The 19,502-nt window shown below is 45.8% G+C and overlaps 1 protein-coding gene across 2 annotated transcripts in view; it reads left to right on the forward strand.

The window, feature by feature from the left end:
- The window catches only part of KIF6 (kinesin family member 6), a 407,764-nt gene that overhangs the window by 184,755 nt on the left and 203,507 nt on the right, over positions 1–19,502 (forward strand). For both annotated transcript variants that reach the window (XM_066361424.1, XM_066361425.1), the window contains exons 11-12: positions 15,396–15,501; positions 16,352–16,490. In XM_066361424.1, the coding sequence (XP_066217521.1) occupies positions 15,396–15,501; positions 16,352–16,490 (245 nt within the window). The remainder of the gene's footprint in view (positions 1–15,395; positions 15,502–16,351; positions 16,491–19,502) is intronic.

The following is a 19,502-nucleotide window of genomic DNA, read 5'->3' on the forward strand; positions in this document are numbered from 1 at the left end:
ATGTCAAATGAAGGCTTTGGCACGTTCTTGATTTCTATTCTCCGTCTTCTTAGGATCCCCCTTGATGCAGTGACAAATACAAGCCGCTAACATAGCTCTTTTCTAAAATGTCTCAGCGGGTAGCAAATTGAGAAACGTCTGGTGCTATGGTCAACATTTACAAAATATTCTCCTCCTGAGGAGAAGACCAAGTCATCGGACAATGTTTTTTTTTTTGTTTTTTTTTTAATAATTTTATTTTTTTTAATGGGGCAACATCAATAAATCAGGATACATATATTCAAAGATAACAAGTCCAGGCTATCTTGTTGTTCAATTATGTTGCATACCCATCACCCAAAGTCAGATTTTCCTCTGTCACCTTCTATCTAGTTTTCTTTGTGCCCCTCCCCCTCCCCTTTCCCTCTCCCTTTTCCCCCTCCCCCCGTAACCACCACACTCTTATCAATGTCTCTTAGTTTCACTTTTATGTCCCACCTACGTATGGAATAATGCAGTTCCTGGTTTTTTTCTGATTTACTTATTTCACTTCGTATCATGTTATCAAGATCCCACCATTTTGCTGTAAATGATCCGATGTCATCATTTCTTATGGCTGAGTAGTATTCCATAGTGTATATGTGCCACATCTTCTTTATCCAGTCATCTATTGACGGGCTTTTTGGTTGTTTCCATGTCCTGGCCACTGTGAACAATGCTGCAATGAACATGGGGATACATGGGACAATGTTTGTTTTTTTTTTAAAAAAAAAAAAAAAAGCCTGACAGATGATCTGCTCACGTTCTGAACTCACATCTCTTGGACCGTAGGCATCCTTACACAACCTCTAGTAGTGGCTGGGTATAGAGCACTAACCTAAGCTTTGTGGGTTAAATATCTCAGAGGCCACTAAAGGCTAATGACGCCTCTCTCATTTTATAAAAAAATCAGATCTCTGAAATCATTCATGAGGTGTAATTCACCACAGATGAGGTTTCTCTGCTTCAGTACAAAGCGTTTCTGGTCCGACAACTGCATTTTGAAGCTATTAAAACCCAACACTAAGAGCGTGGTCTGCAGCTTGCGTTAATTACCCTGGGGTAGTTTAGGGAAGCGTGCGAGTTCTTAAGACGCAGTTATCTAGGATGATTAAAAGGGCCTGTCTCCATCTCAGGGCTGCCCCTGTGCTGTAATGATTATTTTATTCTCCTCAGCTTTAAGTGCTTTGGATTCTGATGGGCTGAATGAGTGAATATGGACAGCAGATAAAAGAAGGATGAGGCACGCCTGTCAGTTCCGTGGACTGGACCCTGGTTGACACACAGGACTCTTTTGGCCTCCTCAGCGCCTTTCATCGGAAGTTCAGGCACCTGACGCTCCGTGAGAGAGTCCCGATTGTGAGAGCAGGAACCAGTGTTTCAGTCTTCAGTTATTTCATGCTTCTTCATGTTAATGCTTTTTGCTTTTTTGTTGTTGTTTTTTAGTTTGTTTGGGGTTTTTTTTGTGTTTGTGTTTTTTTTTGTTGTTGTTTGTTTGTTTTGAGTTCCAGGGAATCATTGAGAAAGAAGAAATAGGACCCTGCCTCCCAACCAGGAACATTTGTATTTCTGTCTCGCTTTCCCCAATAAACCGCTTCGCAGGAAACGTTTGCCTCTACCTGCAGCGAGCATTTTTAAAGGCTTCCTGAAACAAATGTTTGTTCTAATTATGATTTGATATGGTTAACTCCACATGAGGAAACCCCGCGGTGTGAAAATGGGCACTGATGGAAATAATAAATTACAGCATCGTCTAACGCCGGGTCCCGGAGAGCCTGCTCCAAGGACGGGTGCACAAAGGCGGCGATAGCGCCAAGAGATTGTAATCAGGACCATAAAATAAGTAATTAGATCATATCAACAAACCGAACCCATCTGCAAGCTGCGGAGAGGAACAAATTTGCCTTTTAACTGTGGGTTTTGTTTCAAGGACCTCATATCCAATAAAGCGTTTCTCCCTCCCACACCGCTCTCTGCCTTCAGGGAAAGTTAACTTGAATTTACCTGAACAAGAGTTGTAGAATTTCATCCATTCTTTAAAATTTTGATGCGAGAGTTGTAGGGGGCAGGCTTTATAATTTTTTTTAAGTTTACCAAAAACCCATGTTCCTTGTGAAAAAGTGATAGTGGATAAAGAAAAAGAAAAAAAAAAGAGCGAAATCACTTGTAATTCCAGCACTCAGAGATAACAGTACTTATTCTTTGGTTGTCATCCTTCCGAGTTTTCAATGAATACATCTAAATAAGGGTTTTCATAAAGATGAACTCATACTTGACTGGAGTACTCCAGCCCGCTGGGAACTACCAGCGTCGCGTGGAAGAAACCTACTCAAGACACAAACTGATGTCGAGAGGAAGAGGGGGAGGCCTGCCCAGGGAGGCAAAGAAGACCTCCTGGATTTCCTTCCCCCTCAGCTTTTATTGATCAGAAGCAGAACAGAGGGAACAGGATTGCAAGGGAGGGAGATCAGGTGACAAGGGGAAGAATGACTAATGGCCGATGGGCTGACATGGAGAAAGGGCTAATTTGGGTCAGTACATTCTTTTTTCTTTTCTTTTATTTTTTTTGCTAATTATCAAACACAGAGGAAGAGGCCATCTATTGTAGAACATCTAGGCTAATTTTCTAAAGCCCGTTCACATGTATTTCTTTGTGTCTGCACAAAGGTCACTCACTCACACAGCTTCTTGGTGGTTGCATCCAGGAGACATTCACTCAGGGCTTTTAACTCAAATTCCCCAATCCAAGTCATAGAGGGTTCAAAGTTAGATGGGTGATTCCCTACCTACACTTGACTGTTTTCTAACCTGTATTTTTTTTAACTGATTTTTAACATCTTCTATTGATATATATGTACATCTCCAAACAGAGGTTCTATGGAGCCCATGTATAGATTTAGGGATATTTCTGGGTCCTTTGCCCCTCAAAATATATAGGAAATACTTGGGTTGTATGTCTGTATTTATTTATTTTGGAAAAAATGCATTAGGGATTTTATTGTATTTAGTTTAACCCTTTTGTGACAGAGACAGAGAGCAACAGAGAGAGGGACAGATAGGGACAGACAGACAGGAAGCTAGAGAGATGAGAAGCATCAATTCTTTGTTGCTATGCCTTAGTTGTTCATTGATTGCTTTCTCATATGTGCCTTGACTGGAGGGCTACAGCGGAGCAAGTGACCCCTTGCTCAAGCGAGCAACCTTGGGCTCAAGCCAAAGAGCATGAGGTCATGTCTATGATCCCACGCTCAAGCCGGCGACCCCACACTCAAGTTGGCGAGCCCGCACTCAAGCCAGATGAGCCTGCACTCAAGTCGGCGACCTTGGGGTTATGAACCTGGGTCCTCCACGTCCCAGTCTGAGGCTCTATCCACTGTGCCACCTCCTGTCAGGCAGACTTAGTTTAACTTTTCTTGATAAATTTAGGAAGAGATGACAGTCCTACATCTTTCCACTCAAAAGCTTGGTAAGACTCTCAGAGTTCCTGTCCTCTTTGCTCCTGTTCTAAATTTTTGCTTTTCTACATGTAGATCCTGCATCATTGTTTTAATAATTTACTGGTCATTTAGGGATAAAAAGACATCTAAGTTATTAAGGTGTCAATATTTTTTACTGTGATTGTATTGCATTTTAGGGTCTCTGTCTTTACCTCGTAAACCCATCTTCCATTTAATATAGAACTTGATGATAACATATGATTCAACTTACATAAGTTTGCTTCAGGTTTTATATTACACGAACACATTTCCAAATAACTATATACTATTTTTCATAAGCTCGAGTAAAGTCAATTATTTGTTATCAAATGTGAGTATACCCACAAGAGTTTACTTTGTATTTTTACATAACAAAATCTTTGGAAATATTTTAAAACTTTTGCACGTTTTCTGTCTAATTGTGTGTGTGTTTGTGTGTGTGTGTTCTGCATTTTTGTATATAAACCAAGGCTGTTATTTAGAATTTTTGCTAATGAGTCAGCTGAGAAATGTTTATCTTTAAAGTTTAATGTTGCCTACAAATATAATTTCATACAAGTCAGAATTACAGAAAGAGGCCAGAGAGTTGGTGTGAAAGATAGATGAAGCTTTTACTACTCTTTCCAGTTAATGAAGGAAAATCTATAGTTCCGAAACTTGAACCATGGAGATATATATATATATATATATATATATATATATATATATATATATATATATATATATGTAGTGATGGTAGAGCCCAGCCCTATTTCTAACTGGCCCTATTTCTCCAAATTTCCCAATAAATTTTTGTTCCATAGGTATGTTCTGATTTTATCTACCTGTAGTGGGTCTTTCTCTCCTCTCTTCTCTTTCCCTCCCCTCCCATCCCTTCCCCTCTGCCCTCCTCCTCTCCCCTCCACTTTGCTCCTCTCCTCCCCTCCCCTCTACTCCCCTCCCCTGTGCTCTCCTCTGCTCTCCTCCCCTCCCCTCCCCTCCCCTCCACCCTCATCCTCTCCCCTCCACTCTGCTCTCCTCTCCTCCCCTCCCTCCCCTCCCCTCCATCTTCATCCTCTCCCCTCCACTCTGCTCCTCTCCTCCCCTCCCCTCCCCTCCCCTCCCCTGTGCTCTCCTCTGCTCTCCTCTCCTCCTCTCCCCTCTCCTCCCCTCCCCTCCCCTCCGCCCTCATCCTCTCCCCTCTCCTCTGCTCCCCTCTCCTCCCCTCCCCTCCCCCCCTCCCCTGTGCTCTCCTCTGCTCTCCTCTCCTCCTCTCCCCTCTCCTCCCCTCCCCTCCCCTGTGCTCTCCTCTGCTCCCCTCCCCTCCCCTGTGCTCTCCTCTGCTCTCCTCTCCTCCCCTCTCCTCCCCTCCCCTCTGCTCTCCTGTGCTCCCCTCCCCTCCCCTGTGCTCCCCTCCCCTCCCCTGTACTCCCCTCCCCTCCCCTGTGCTCCCCTCTGCTCCCCTCCCCTGTGCTCCCCTCCCCTCTGCTCCCCTCTGCTCCCCTCCCCTCCCCTGTGCTCTCCTCTGCTCCCCTCCCCTCCCCTCCCCTCCCCTCCGCCTTCCCTCCTCCCCTCCGCCTTCCTCCTCTCCCCTCCTGCTCCCAGACTTGATCCACTCACGGTCCCCAGTGTTCTCCTCCGAGGGGCTCTCTAGGTAGCTTCTCCCCGTTCTAATCCGACTCTTTCCCCCAGTCCTTCCCCTGAGCATCTGTCTCTCTACCGCAGTCTCCTCTAAGCTTTAGTCCGGTTGAACTCTCAGCTCTTTTGGTCTCTGTCATGAAGACAGGAAGCCTTTTCTGCCTGTTTCTGTTGACTGTCACTGCTGCCTTCCTGAATGTGACTTGTCTTCTGTATTTTCCTGCCACCCACCATTCTGTTCACAAACTAGCCTCTCTGCCCCATCCCAGCAGACCCCCTTCTCCCCCCTGGACATCGGTTTCTTCTTTATTGTGGAATTAAGTCGGTGAGTGCCCCGGTTTACATTAAACACAGGCTACACAGTGTTTGCCTCTAGCAAGCAAGGGGCTCGAAAGATACGTGTGGAATTTAAAAAGGGAGTTATTGATGCATATGCATCGAGTAATTTGTTATTTTCATCTCTTATTTACATTTGTTCTAAACCGCTGAGACTTCCTTTGTGTACTCAAGCCAAAATGTTTCATCGTATCAAGATATACATGCCTTTAAGGAAATGGGATATATGACGATATGGATTGACAACATCAGAATTGATTTTTATAACTCTTCAAAAGCCTTCATCATTGCATTATAAAAGAGTGTTTAAAATACGTCTTTGGTAGCTTTAAAGTTGTATAATTTAATTTTTAAAATTATTTCAAAAATGTTTTGAAGTTTCCATAAACTGAAGTACACGGCCACCAGTGCGTTTTCTCTAAATCAGCCCCGTCTTCACCCTGACAGGAGGCCGGCCAGTGTCGAGGGGCATGGGGTTTTCACGTTTGCTGTTTCGGAACTCTGAAAGCCGCCGGCGGGCACGTGCCTCCGCCTCCGCGTTGGCCGCGCTCCTGACGCGCCCACGCCCACGCGGAGGAGGCAGAGGAAATGCACACCCCCGGGTGCATCTTAAAGGAAACTGCACAGGAATTTGCGTCCCCCAAACCACGAGCTTTCTGGCCTCCCACTGCTACTAAACGGAGCTCATTCCAACACAGAGGCTGACATGGAACTCTGTTCCCTGTACATGAGGGGCCGTGTCTTTCACTTACTGGACAGGGCTGGGAAGGGGGTGGGTAATGTGTATAATTCTTGTCACAGAGCAGAGATTTCTAAAAGACAAAAATCTTGAAGCAACTACCTCCAAGCCAGTTGGGAATCGTTCTTTCAGCAGAGTCTAACAATAAACAAACACGAAACTAATGACCTGTAACGTATCTGTGTCATTTCCTTTGGTCGTAGTTTTGTTGATACAAGCTCACTCAGCCTCTAGTTTTTCATGTCCCATGGATTGTAGTTAATCATATATTGTGAACTTATTGTTCTCATCTGAACTTTCCTTTTCTAACTTACATGCTATCCCAGCACCGTCTTCTAGAGGGTCCCGCCCCGTGAAAGGGGCCCATCCTGTTAGCAAAGTCAATACAGGCCTTCCCGGGTCCTCACGCCAGGGGGTCTCAGGAATCTCCATTACTGCATCCTGTTAAGAAAGTTCTTCTTTGAGAGGCCAGACACAAATTCATTTGACGATCTCACTGACCTTGATATTTGCATCTTCACTTGTCTTTAAAAATATACCTGACCAGAGAAGAGTGATTATGTTCTAGGAGGATACCATGCTGTAGGAGAGCAGAGAGAGGCCACGTGGAGGAGAGGAGAAGCAGTCAAGATGGCAGAGTGCTGAAGGAGAAGCCAGTTTGTGCAGAGAGAAGGAGATGGGGAACAGAGGTGAATAAGGCTAGTGAGGTTAGAAACTTTTCATTCTAGAAAACTTGGATAAGTCAGTGGCTTTGGGAGCTCTGAATGGAAAGGGAAGTGTTTTCTGTTAGATTCAGGGAGTACTGGAGCTGCCAAAGAGTGTAACTATTGCAGGAACAGTAAGTGCTGATATGGCTCCTGTGAGGCTGGGAACAAAGAAGGTCAGAGACCCTTATCAGAAGTTTAGGTTTGAAATTCGCCACTAAGCTAAAACCGGCCCCTGTTGCTATGCCGGCCCCTGTTGCTATGCTGCGTGTGACCTCCCTAGCCAATAGCTAAACTGCCACATCTGCTTCTGTCTATGCTTGCTCACTTAGGATATATATAAGGGCCTGGCTGTAAGCTCCAGGCGCGGCTCCCATTTGCAGCTCCTTGTGGGCAAGGTGTCTCCGGACATCTCGGGAGTTCGCCCCTGCGCAGGTTAAACTGGCCAATAAAGTAACATCTTAACTCCTGAAAGTCTCCAACATTTGTTCTCATACCCGGTGGATGCTACATTTTCCAACTGTGTGTATTTCTTGCCCGCCGGTAGAAGCTAGGATTAAAGCTAATGTGGTTCTGTGGATAGAGCGTCGGACGTGGAGGAACCGGGTTCAAAACCCCGAGGTCACCGGCTTGAGCGCGGGCTCATCTGGTTTGAGCAAGGTTCACCAGCTTGAGCCCAAGGTCACTGGCTTGAGCAAGGGGTCACTCAGTCTGCTGTAGCCCCAAGGCACATATGAGAAAGCAATCAATGAACAACTAAGGAGTCGCAACAAGGAACTGATGCTTCTCATCTCTCTCCCTGTCTGTCTGTCCCTCTCTCTCTCTGTCACACACACAAAAAAAATGTATAGAGCAGGCTGACAGCTGTCAGTACTAGGGGTTGCTGGACAACGGAAGTGGAGGGATTAAGGCAAATACAAAGCAGAGAGAGAAGTCTCGTGGGTGCGGACAACAGTGTGCTGATTGCCGAGGGGGCGGGGTGTGGCGAGGGGGAGGAGGGTACAGGGAGACAAGTGCTGATGGATGGAGACTCTACTTGGCGTGGTGACAGATGATGTATTGTAGAATTGTGCACCGGAAACCTGTATAATTTTGTTAACCAGTTGCCACCTCAATATATACAATATAGAAAATTATAGAAAAGTCCTGAACTGAAAATACAAAAGTAGTGTATCAGGGATTATGACAAAGTGGAGACATTGTTTTGGAACTAAGAGGTTTCATGTGGAAAGAACGGGGGTCCCTAATTCAAAAGACCTGTTTCTAAAGCCCCTGTGTTCAGTGCCCTCACTTTGTAACTGTGTGCTACTTACGCAGCTTCTCCGGGCTTCCCTGTCCTCATCTATGAAAGGGAGAGAGTAATTTATAGGTCTGTTGTACCAATAAATAACAAAAAACACGTGAGAGCACCTAGTGTGTAAAGGACATTCAATAAAAGTAATAATAAAATGATTGGGAGAAGACAGTTATAAAGAAAACCTGATTATGATATTCTCTTTAATTCTTCTTTCCATTTAAATAAGAAAACATATGCAAAAGCCACTAGCACAGTGGCCGGGACATAGCTGACCAGCCAAGGATATTAGTCACTCTTCCATGTGACATTTCAAGTTATTTGTTTGGTTTCCAGGATGGAAAAGATGTATATATATATATTCTTGACTCAACATTCAACAGCAGGTTGCCTTGTAATGCTTCCTGAACATTAACTGGTGTGAGCACAGGTCACCGAGGAATGTTGTTTAAATGCGGATTCAGCAGGTCTGGGCTGGGGCTTCAGTTCTGGTCCAGTAGATCTGAGATGGAGGCTGCGATTTCACACCTCTGACGGGCTCCCGGGTGATGCTGTCAGGCTGCCCCCCGGTTCACACTTTGAATAGCAAGGTATTAGTGAGCCAGGCAGTGAGTCCCTCCCTTTGTTCCTTGCCTTCTCTTCTTTCATAGAGCTTGAAGAGTTTAAAGATGACGTTATTTTGTACACTTTACAGATGAGAAATCTGTGACCCATATTGGATGGTGAATTAGTTAATAACTGAGATTATTCAACCTAATAGTTCAGTTACATCTCTTATCTACCCGAATCACTTTTTGAAATGTATAACTATCCATTCCTTCTTCCTATGCAATTGTCATATTCCTGGACGTTAGGAGTTACCAAGTTCCCTGTTACATCTTTAGCACTGTTATTCGGGTCTTTCTGACATCTTTGTTCAGGCTGATACGCAGCTGCAGTTTGTTGGTACCCGTTACGTAACCCTGCTAGAGGCAGCCCATCCTGGATGAAGCCGTCCTTCGTGGCAAAGTGACTGGCAGGGGTCAGGCAGGTTTTGATATTCTTTGGTGTAGTTGATGCCAATTAAATTCTTAAATCAGAACTCCTTCCTGGTTCTTTGAAATGAGCTGCCCTCTCCCCTCCCAGAGCCAGTGAGAAGCCAGATGAGCTCAGTGCCATCAGCTCAGGGAGACTAGCCATTTCCCTGATCCTCCCACAGAACAGCTCTGTCCCTCCCACTGGGATAAACATATATATATATATATATATATATATATATATATATATATATATATATATATATATATATATATATGTATGTATATTGAGAGGAGGGGAGATAGTAAGGCAGACTCCCACATGTGCCCTGTCTGGAGCCAATGCTCAAATCAACCGAGCTATCCTCAGCTCCTGAGGCTAACGCTTATACCAGTGAACTATCCTTAGCGCCTGGGGTGGTGGGAGCTTAAACCAATCGAGCCACTGGCTATGAGAGTGGAAGAGGGAGAGAATGGAGGGGGGGAGAAGCAGATGGTCTCTTCTCCTGTGTGCCTTGACCAGGAATAGAAACCGGGATGTCCACACGCCAAGCTGATGCTCTACCCACTGGGAAAACCAGCCAGGCCCACACGCCAGGCCGATGCTCTACCCACTGGGAAAACCAGCCAGGGCCGACTGGGATATTTTTCATCCACCTCACTTCTTCCAGATCCAGATTAGAGGACAAGGTCCTGTTAACGTTTAGCTTCCTAGCCTTGTTTCTTAGTAAAGCCCCTGGAGTAATGCTGTACTGCGGGATACTGCTGGAATCTTGTCTCCCAGTTACAAGGGCATGCCCCTCTCCCGCCCCCGGGGCACAGCTCGACGGCTGCCCAGTGGCTCAGAGCCAGTCAGGGTTCCCATGCCTCAGCTTAGGTATGCTGTTTGTGCCGACGCTGTTCCCCTTCTCTGACTTTCCCACATCAGGACCATAGACATGTGGCTTCTAGCCCATTTTTAGAAGCTAACACTGACAGGAACATGTTTATAAAACTTTTTTAGAAACAAAGATTATTTCAGAATAATGAAAACATAATCACACTCAATGTATACATAATGAACTTAATTTAATAAACAGTTAAACATAACATAATCATAAAAATATTACAAAAGAGCGAGTTGAGCTTGGATGGTAACAGTGTTTCTTTTCACAGGGAGATAATAAATGTTCCTGGGCCGAAGGCAGCGGGGCAGGAGGCTCAGGATTGCTTCTCTCCCTCCTTCCTTGTCGCCCTTTCTCCCTCTGCCCATCGTTCCCTTCCTCCCTCCCTCCCTCTCTCGCTTCCTCTCTCCCTTCCTTCTTCCTTCCTTCCTCCTTCCTTCTTTCCTTTTTCATCTATTTTCTTCTGTCATTTTGACTGTACAGGGTACTTGCAGAATCCCTGTAAAGGGATTTATTGTTAACCTATCATAATATAGTATGTTTTTTTGTTGTTGTTCTTCTTTTTATTCAGTGAGAGGAGGGGAGGCAGAGACAGGCTCCCGCATGTGCCCCGACTGGGATCCACCCAGCAAGCCCACTAGGGGGCGATGCCCTGCCCATCTGGGGCGTTGCTCCATTGCTCAACAACCAAGCTCTTCTTAGCACCTGAGGTGGAGGCCATGGAGCTATCTCCAGACCCTGGGGCCAACTTGCTTCAATAGAGCCATGGCTGCAGAAGGGGAAGAAAGAGAGAGAGAGAAGTGAGAGGGGGAGGGTTGGAGAAGCAGATGGGTGTTTCTCCTGTGTGTCCTGACCGGAAATTGAACCCAGGACATCCACACATGGGGCAGATGCTCTACCACTGAGCAAACTGGCCAGGGCCATATAAGTATTTTTAATGTCAATAAATGTACCTCTCTCTTCACTACCATTTTAAATACACAGTTATTTAACACAGTACATGACTGTGCCACCATTTATTTAATTAATTTCCTAATGTGGGGCATTCTGATTGTTTCCTAACTTCTTTTACTGTTATAAATCATGGTCTTGTTAAGATCTAAGCAACTGCTTCTCAGTTACTTCCTGCTTTTCTATTCCTCTCTTTACCTCCTCAAAGAATTCCAGTAGGTATGGTATTCCTTTTTATGGACACATTGCCCAATGTGATATTTAATTAAATTTAATAATTTGCTATAGTACGATAAATATAGTGCTTAAAAAAAACTTGGATTCTAAAGTCAGTCTACCTGAGTTTAAATCCAGCCCTGCAGTTTGTTAGCTGTGTGACCTTGGATGAGATACTTAACCTCTCTGTCCTGTTTCTGTACCTAGGACATGAGGATAATAATAGCACTTGTTTCATCTAGTTATGAGGATTAAAGAAATGATATATTCAAAGGCACAGAACAGTAGCGAGCATTTGGTGCTCACTCAAATAATATTAGCTATTGTTTAAAATAATTACCATATTTTTTGCTCCATAAGACGCACTTTTCCCCCAAAAAAGTGAAGGGGGAAATGCCCGTACATCTTATAGAGTGAAAAATTAAGTATTTCATTAAATATTTTAACACACCATTTGGTTCAGATTTTTTTTTTCTTATTTTCCTCCTTAAAACACGAGGTATGTCTTATGATCAGGTGCGTCTTATGGAGCGAAAAATACGGTAGCTTGCTTTATCCTTCTTATTCACAGTATTAAATGTAAATGTCCACACACATATGGCTGCAGACCGAACTTCCCTTTGGGGCAGGAAATTCTGGGAGCAGAAAGGAGTGGAGTGGTCTCAAGCGGGTAACGCACATATTAAGAAATACGGCCAATTCTTAAGACGTGGCCCGGTATCAGACCCTGTAACACAATCGGGTTGCTGAGCGAGGCTGCACGCAGTGCGGTGGAGACACGTGCGGTCACCAAGGGTCCAGCAGTCGCCCGCCACCCCGCACAGGTGCTCACACACGTGCAGATCCTCCGCCATCTTTCCCGTGTGTGTGACCTAGAACGGACTGGCATGCACTTCTTTTCACTTCTCCCCTGGGGTTCTCTTCTCTTCCCTCTTTTCTCTTCATGAAAGGAGAGAGAAAGTAGTTTCTTGCTTACTTGGGCTTTTCCTAAGGAGCAGACTTGATCGTGCTCACTGGACCTCCCAGTGAGCCTGTCTGTGCGCAGTTCTTCCTGTCCAGCGGGGCTCTGGCCCTCGGGGGACCCCGCACTGGGAGCGGGCGCCACAGATGGACTTGGGACCTATTTTTGGAGATAGGAAAATACAAGGAATTTGGGGTCAATTGTTCGCTCCTAACTACTAGAGAAGTACATCAGAAACATCTAAATTGTGTGTGTGTGTGTGTGTGTATATATATATATATATATATATAAACATTTTCATTATTAGACCAAGTCCTCGGTTGATAAGAAAATACATTCAACAACACATCAGTGTATGGAGGAAAGACCAGGTGTTTTTCTTGCCTATCAAGGCCCTGTGGGCTCAAGCACTGAGAAAAAAAACAAAACAAAACTGCTTGTCACAAGGCTGATTTTTATTCTTAGTTTTGCAGCAGACTATAGTCGAGTCCAAGGAAGGATAAAGCAATTCAGTTCTTTCATTTGGGAAGACGTTTTCCTTTGGCCCGTGTCCCTGGTCCTCCTTGTATCCTATGCTATTATTTTGTGAGACATGACCCTTGACGGGACAGCCACAGCCCCAGAGATTGGCGGCCAGCGGTCAACGCCCGGAGCAGCGGGCTCAGTGTTTTCTCGTGAACCGGGGCTCCACGTCAGCCTCCTGCACAGAACGATTCCTAGAGTAGATAGATACTTTGTAATCAAACTGCTCGGAAGAGACTATTTTCTATAGAAAAAGCAAGAAGGAGGAGCTGATTGATTAACCGTTGCTTCTAACCTAATATCGTCTGTTGGAAATATTACAGACACTGGAAACCACAAAATGCTTTCTACTCCAGAAAATGAGTATATCCTAGAACTAATGGTGAGTTTCAGAGGCCCAGAAAGCCATCCAAGTATTTAGGGAAAAATACAAGGAGATCAACATTACTACTTGTTTGAAGCCTCATTAAGAGGAAATTTTAGCTCCAGGACTCCCGGGTTACAGAGCAAAGTAGCAACTACGAACATGTCGCCACAATGTCCACCACGAGAGGACCCACAGACCCGAGCTGTCGGGTATTCTGTGGCCCTATGGTATTCCACGGAAGAATGTATGTTATAAATGGGTTAGAAAGATAGTGATGCAGCACACTATTCAGAGTGCGATCTAATTTTTGTAAAAACAAACAAAATCTGCAAACACGTGGGTACCTGCTTTGTTACGAGCTAGAAGAACTTATTTCGCTGTTAACCATGGATCCCCCAGATAGCGAGAGTGGATAAAGAAAACAGGATTGGTGGCAGGGGCGGGGGAAGAGAGGAAAGTCTAGTTATTAATGTACGCACGTGTGTATTGTTTGGATTGGTCATAAATATGGATTTGATAATATTTTACATAAAAAACATATAAAACTCTTTGTATCAGCAATGACTCTCCTTGTGTGGTGGTTTGAAGCTCTCTGTTCTGTAAAGAAACATGGTATCAATTGGTAAATAGTAGAAATGACAGGTATCCTTCCACCTGAAGAAACTGCTTAAAATAACAGTATAAATTGTCTCACACTTGTCAACACCAGCCATTCCATGTCACAGAGTCTAGGAAGAGATACAAATGAAATCCGAAGCTGCTGTCTCATGAAAGCCGTTACATCTTGCTGGAGTGGGCTGGCTGATGGTAACAGTAGAAGTTAAAAAACAGATGCTGAAAGTATGCAAATATGTTCATAATAATGTGAGAAAGATATGCTGCTGCCCAATTATGATACTTAGCACCTTAGATACTGATTGCCATCCTTACAACTTCCTCATGAAGAGCTCCATCGCCACAGAGAGGGGAATAATTTCCCTGGAACTGAATCCATTAACTCATTAACCCATTTGCACTGAGAACCTAGCGTGTGCACAGCTCTATACCTACAGGCTGGGGGAGAGGAAACACGGAATGAGTAAGAGCCAAGAATTTTCTCATGCTGCTTATGAACCAGCGGGGCAGCTAGGGTGGTACACGGGCTCTGGAAGGCAGGTTGGGCTGCAGGAAGCACACACAGCTACGGACCAAAGCAGGACTTCCGCAGAGAGTGGCTGGGTGGCCCCTCCAAAGGGAGGTGTTTCCTGGTCCATTTTGTTTTGTTTTAGAATAGGAAAAACATGAAAATCATTGTGAGAAGAGGGGAAAGAGTCAGGATGGAGAGGCGATCAGGAGGAATTTCATCGGGTAACCCTGGAAGAAGCCGAAAGAGAGCCCAAAGGGAGGAGTCGGTCAAGAGAAGGAGGTTGGGTGTTATCCAAAACCTGTAAGAGCAGGAGGAGGTCCAGAGTGGCGAGGCAGAGGCCCTCTGGGGGGAAGAGAGAGGAAACCAGAGGAGCCCACTCGGCAGAGCTTTGATGTCTCAGTCTAGAGAGAAGGTGCATTATTAACAGAGTGAAAGGGCGGGGGTGGGTAGGAGATTGGGAATAGCCACAGTGAAACATGCAAATCAGCCAGGAATGATGAAACGGGTTGTGCAGCCTCAAGGAGGTCATTGCTGAGGCTGAGTAGCATGAATTTTTAATGAAACTAATAAATTTTTTCATTACTTTCTCTAGCGATGTTGCAGGTAGGCACGAGGGAGTAGAAATTTAGCTTGGCTGGAATGCACGTTTTGTAGAAATCAAATGATTCTTATATTGACAACTGCCTATGAAAATTCATGGGGGGAGCACAGAGGCTATAACATAGTCATACTATCCTGCTAATTTTGCACATCTGATATTCTGTATAATACAAAGTTTCAAACATTGCCAAAAAAAATAGACGATTGAGCACAGGAACTGTGACATTGAGATCTCTGTTCCTGGCCTAAGCATAATCCCAGCACTCAAAAGATACTGAATACTTATTGAATAAATAAGTACAAATAAATAAAAATATTCAAACAATGGGAAAAAAGAAGAAGAAAATTCATTGGAAAGTAATTTCAAATAAGTGTATCACTTCAAATTTCACTTTGTCAATTTGTTTCTTTCCCCTTAATATTTAGAGTCAAATCATTCAGATAATTATATTTTCATAAAGAAGTAAGAATATCCTGTACTTCAAATGTTAACCAAACAAGAAATGCTATTAGAATTTCTAAAAAGTTTCTAGCTCATCGTTGCTTCTCATACATTATGTATTTTTAGGCTGGAAAAACTAATCACATCCTTTTTGGAAGACCAGGATCCAGAGAGTAGACTGGAGGTTGGCGCCGATATGCGTAAAATCCATCACTGTTTCCATCATTTAAAGGTAAATGCAAGCATTTCCTCTCTCGTAGAAGCCATCATCTGCTACCTTCAAGCTACAATACACTTTCCTAGTTGACGAACTTTTCCAAGGTCGGGACCCAGCCTGACACAGCCAAGAACGGTGTGATCTTTGAACCCAGGCTGTGATTATCACTGAATTTCTTCAGAGCTTGTCTCTTACTAATGCCAATGAATAAGCTCGAGCCGTAGGCTTCTAATTCTTTTGCCAGGAATCTCTACCTTCTACGCAGAATCGTCCCATGTTCCGTTTCTTTTCAAGCTATATGAAGAAAATAGTGTTTTTCGTTTTTCTCTCAGCAGTTTTGATTTACCCATATAAAGCCTCAGTTTTTTTCTCTGCCTTAGATCTTACCTTTGATAATGAGACTATCATTAACCTTTCCTTCTACCTCACTTATAATTTGGCCTACTTCTTTAAGAGGATGCCCACTTGTTGTGAGTCTGCTATGGGGCTGGGCAAAGCGGAGGAAGGAAGCCATGGGGAAGAAAGAAATGTAAGGAATAATTACGGTACACAGGGAGTGGGTACACAAAACCGGGTTTGGGGTTCCGGAGAAAGGGAAGGAAGTTCAAGAGGAGATCATGTTTGAGCAAGAATGTCCCAGTTCAGGGAAGAAGAGGTCAGATAGCGAAGAGGAGGGTGGTGACGGAGGACGGAGAGAGGACGGTAGAGAGGGAAGACATGCCAAGCAAAGGCAACGCATTGCACAGACAAGGAGCCGGAAAGGAGATGCCCGTCTGACTCACGGGAACCGTTGGTACCAGCGTAAGAGTCAACGAAACAAGTCTGGAGTAGAGTTACGGACGCTTGCTCTTACTTCGTTTTCCAGAAACTACTGAATGACAAGAGCACACACGGGAAGAGCACCGTGTCCTCCGACACCCAGGATCAGGGCTGCCAGGAACCGGTGGAAGAGGAAAAATATAAAAAGCTACAGGAGATTCTGCAGCAGAGAGACAATGAAATCAGTATCCTTTCTGAAGCAACCAGAAACTGTCCCTGCACGGGCTTGAGCAGGGCAGTGGGAGTGCTGAGGGGTCTTTCCCTGGCCACGGCACCTAGCTGCCCACCCTGCTCCCAGCCCACACCTCTTCCATTTAGAAGGAAAATTCCCTCCAGCAAACAAAGTGTAGCAACTAGTGAAAAATGGGGTTGCTAGTAAAGAAAACATTCTACTGTGTTTTCAGTCAGATATAATTACTATGTTTCAGAGAAATATATGCACATGTATATATATGTATATATGTATATATATATATAGAGAGAGAGAGAGGGAGGGAGAGAGAGAGAGAGATAAAGTCTAAAATTTCAGTTTGTTGAAGAGTAGGAGCTTTTCATACACCATCTTTTAACATGAAATTTTTAAAAATATGTTTTGACTTCCCTGCGGCGCTCTCTCTGGGTTAGTCCCGAGCCAGTAAGTTAGCTGGTTATCTTTAGCTAGCTGACCGGACACCGGGCTGACCGCAGCCTCGCCGTGGCCCAGAATGTGTGGCTTGTGTGTGGGTGAAACCCCAAGGAGGGCTGAAAAATGACAAATGGTATTTAGCTTATGAAGAGCAGAGATTGATTTAAATGAAACTTTTTATTTGAAAGCCAGATCTACCGCTCTGGGGTTCCGCTTACAAATGTTCCCAAATTTGGAACTGAGTGTGGATGAGTGTTCAGGATGGAACTCCGGCGGGCTCCGGGGGGCGGCGTCCTGCGGGTGCGGAGCGGGGCGGCCGCCTCGGGAGCGGCCCCCAGTGACAGGCGAGGTGGCCACTTCTAAAGAGCCCCTGTTGGTTGAGGTAGACCTCAGGGCTCCCCAACATTTCTTCAGTATTGTTTCTTATTTTATCTTTCAAGCTTCTTAGGAAAGAGTTGACATTTTTATTACATTTGCAGACGTTTCAACACACACAGAGATTATTCTGGTCTTTTTTTTTTTTTTTTTTTATGAACAGACATATTGGTTCAATTTTGGAAAAAAATCACTAAAAAGGCATTTTAGCTTCAGCTACTGTGCAAAAATGCATAGAAATAACCTGCATGAAGGGAGTCCAGGGGCAAAGAGATAAAAAAAAATAAGGAAATAAAAATCAAATAAGAGGGAACACTGGCTGATGAAGTTCAGTCTAATTTTAGTTGAGTGTGAGCGGACCCTGTGTGCCTGAGTGTTAGCGGCTCTGTCATCCAGCCAGTAATAGTAGGTTCAACTGTGAATGGCACCGACCCGCACACGCCCTTGTCTGTGAGAGCTGCCCACAGGTGCTGTGACCCCCGCGTCCCTGTTCCTCGCCCCTCCCTCAGCCTCGTCCCCAGGGCTGGACCCCCCCAGCGCCGGTCCCCGCCCAGGTCTCAGGGCTGGCCCAGTCCCAGCCTGGGCTCTGCTTCCTTTCCCAGCCACGACCCTGACTTAGGGTCTTCTCCCCCAGATACTCCCGCCAACCTCTTCACCCCCTTCTGGGCTTACGAATGTCCCTGCGTATAGGGGGGTGGGCATCATGGGATCTGACAGGGAGGGAGCGGGCTAGGCTTGTTCGTGTATATATACGTTTATCTTCAGAAGAGAGTGAGAGAGAGACATAAACCACCGCCCTCCTTCCCGGGCAAATCCAGGCTCCGCTGTTCCTGGAATGGGGGGTGGGGGGTGGGGGGCGGAGGGTGGGGGAGGAGGTTCCCTGGATTCTTTCCTGACTGTGAATAACACGAGCAGGGTCCCCTCCTTCTGAGACTTGTTCTAAAGGATGGCGTGCCGGTGGCCTGGGGACAAGGGCACTGGACTTCACGTCACAGCAGGTTGACACCCTGGCTCTCCGGGCATCAGCTGCACGCGCAGCCCGCGAGGCGTCCCGTCCTCCCCAGCGTGCTGAGCGCAGCCAGGGCTGTCCCCTGGGAGGTGTCCGAGCCCTCGGCAGAGTCGGGGAGTGGGGGGTGTGACCGCAGGCGGAGTGGGGGGTGTGACCGCAGGCGGCGGGGAACTCTGAGGGAGGGAAAACGGCAGCTGAGACGGACTCATTGCAGTGTGTACACTCGCCCAGGGCTCACCACCAAGAAAGGTGCCCGAGATGTCACAGTTTTTCCCAGTTGGGTTGAAGGATATTTTTCAGACTTTTTTTTTTTTTTTTGAGGAGCTAGGAGGACAGGAGGAATAAGAAAGGTACGATTTAACAGGGGAGAAAACGTGGTCATACTGGAGGTCAATGAAAGGCAGTCATGTGACCAAAATAACAGCGGATGACACTGAGCTTGTGTCTTGGAAAGAGGAAGTGACGTCATTTCGGTGACATTAGCAGTGGGAAGACAGTTCAGACACCCCTTCGGAAGACAGACGACAGGGTGTCGCTCAGTACCCCGCACACCCAGGTTCAACAGAGTGCGGAGGGGAAGAGGAGAAGGGAAGGGAAGAAGGGGGGAAGCAGCAAAGCGGATGAAGTTGTGTGTGATCTCTGTGCAGTCTGAGTCGGAGCAGGTCGGTGGTCGGTTACAGTCTTCCGCGGCTTCTCATTAAACCTGGGTTACATTCAGACTTCTTCCTACAGCTCCAGAGGCCCTGCGTCATCGCGCCCCTGCCCACCTCTCCGACTTCATGTCTTACGCCCCTGTCCCGTGGGTAAGGCCACGGTCACAGTGACCTTTCTGCTGTTCTAACAGGGTTTTCCAGCCGAGGGCACTGCTGACCTGGGGGCCCTATGAGTCTCTGCTGGGGGCTGTCCTGTGCCTTGTAGGACGCCCAGTGTCATCTCTCGCCTCTACCCACCGGAGTTCAGTAACAGTCCCTACCCATCCTCCAGTATGACAAATAAAGGTGTCTCCAGACCTGGCCGGATGTCCCCTGGGTGGTAAGGAGCCTCTGTGTGGGGACCCCTGCCAAGCCCCCTTCCCCTTAGGGTGTTAGCGCCAGCATTTTCTCTGCTTACGTCCCCTTCCCTCTGCTGCATTCTTTCTGTCACTCAGATCTCAGTGTCAATGTCACTCTTAGAAAGGGTGGCACCCAG

Source organism: Saccopteryx leptura, chromosome 1 (genome assembly GCF_036850995.1).
Source record: "Saccopteryx leptura isolate mSacLep1 chromosome 1, mSacLep1_pri_phased_curated, whole genome shotgun sequence".
Lineage (NCBI taxonomy): Eukaryota > Metazoa > Chordata > Mammalia > Chiroptera > Emballonuridae > Saccopteryx > Saccopteryx leptura.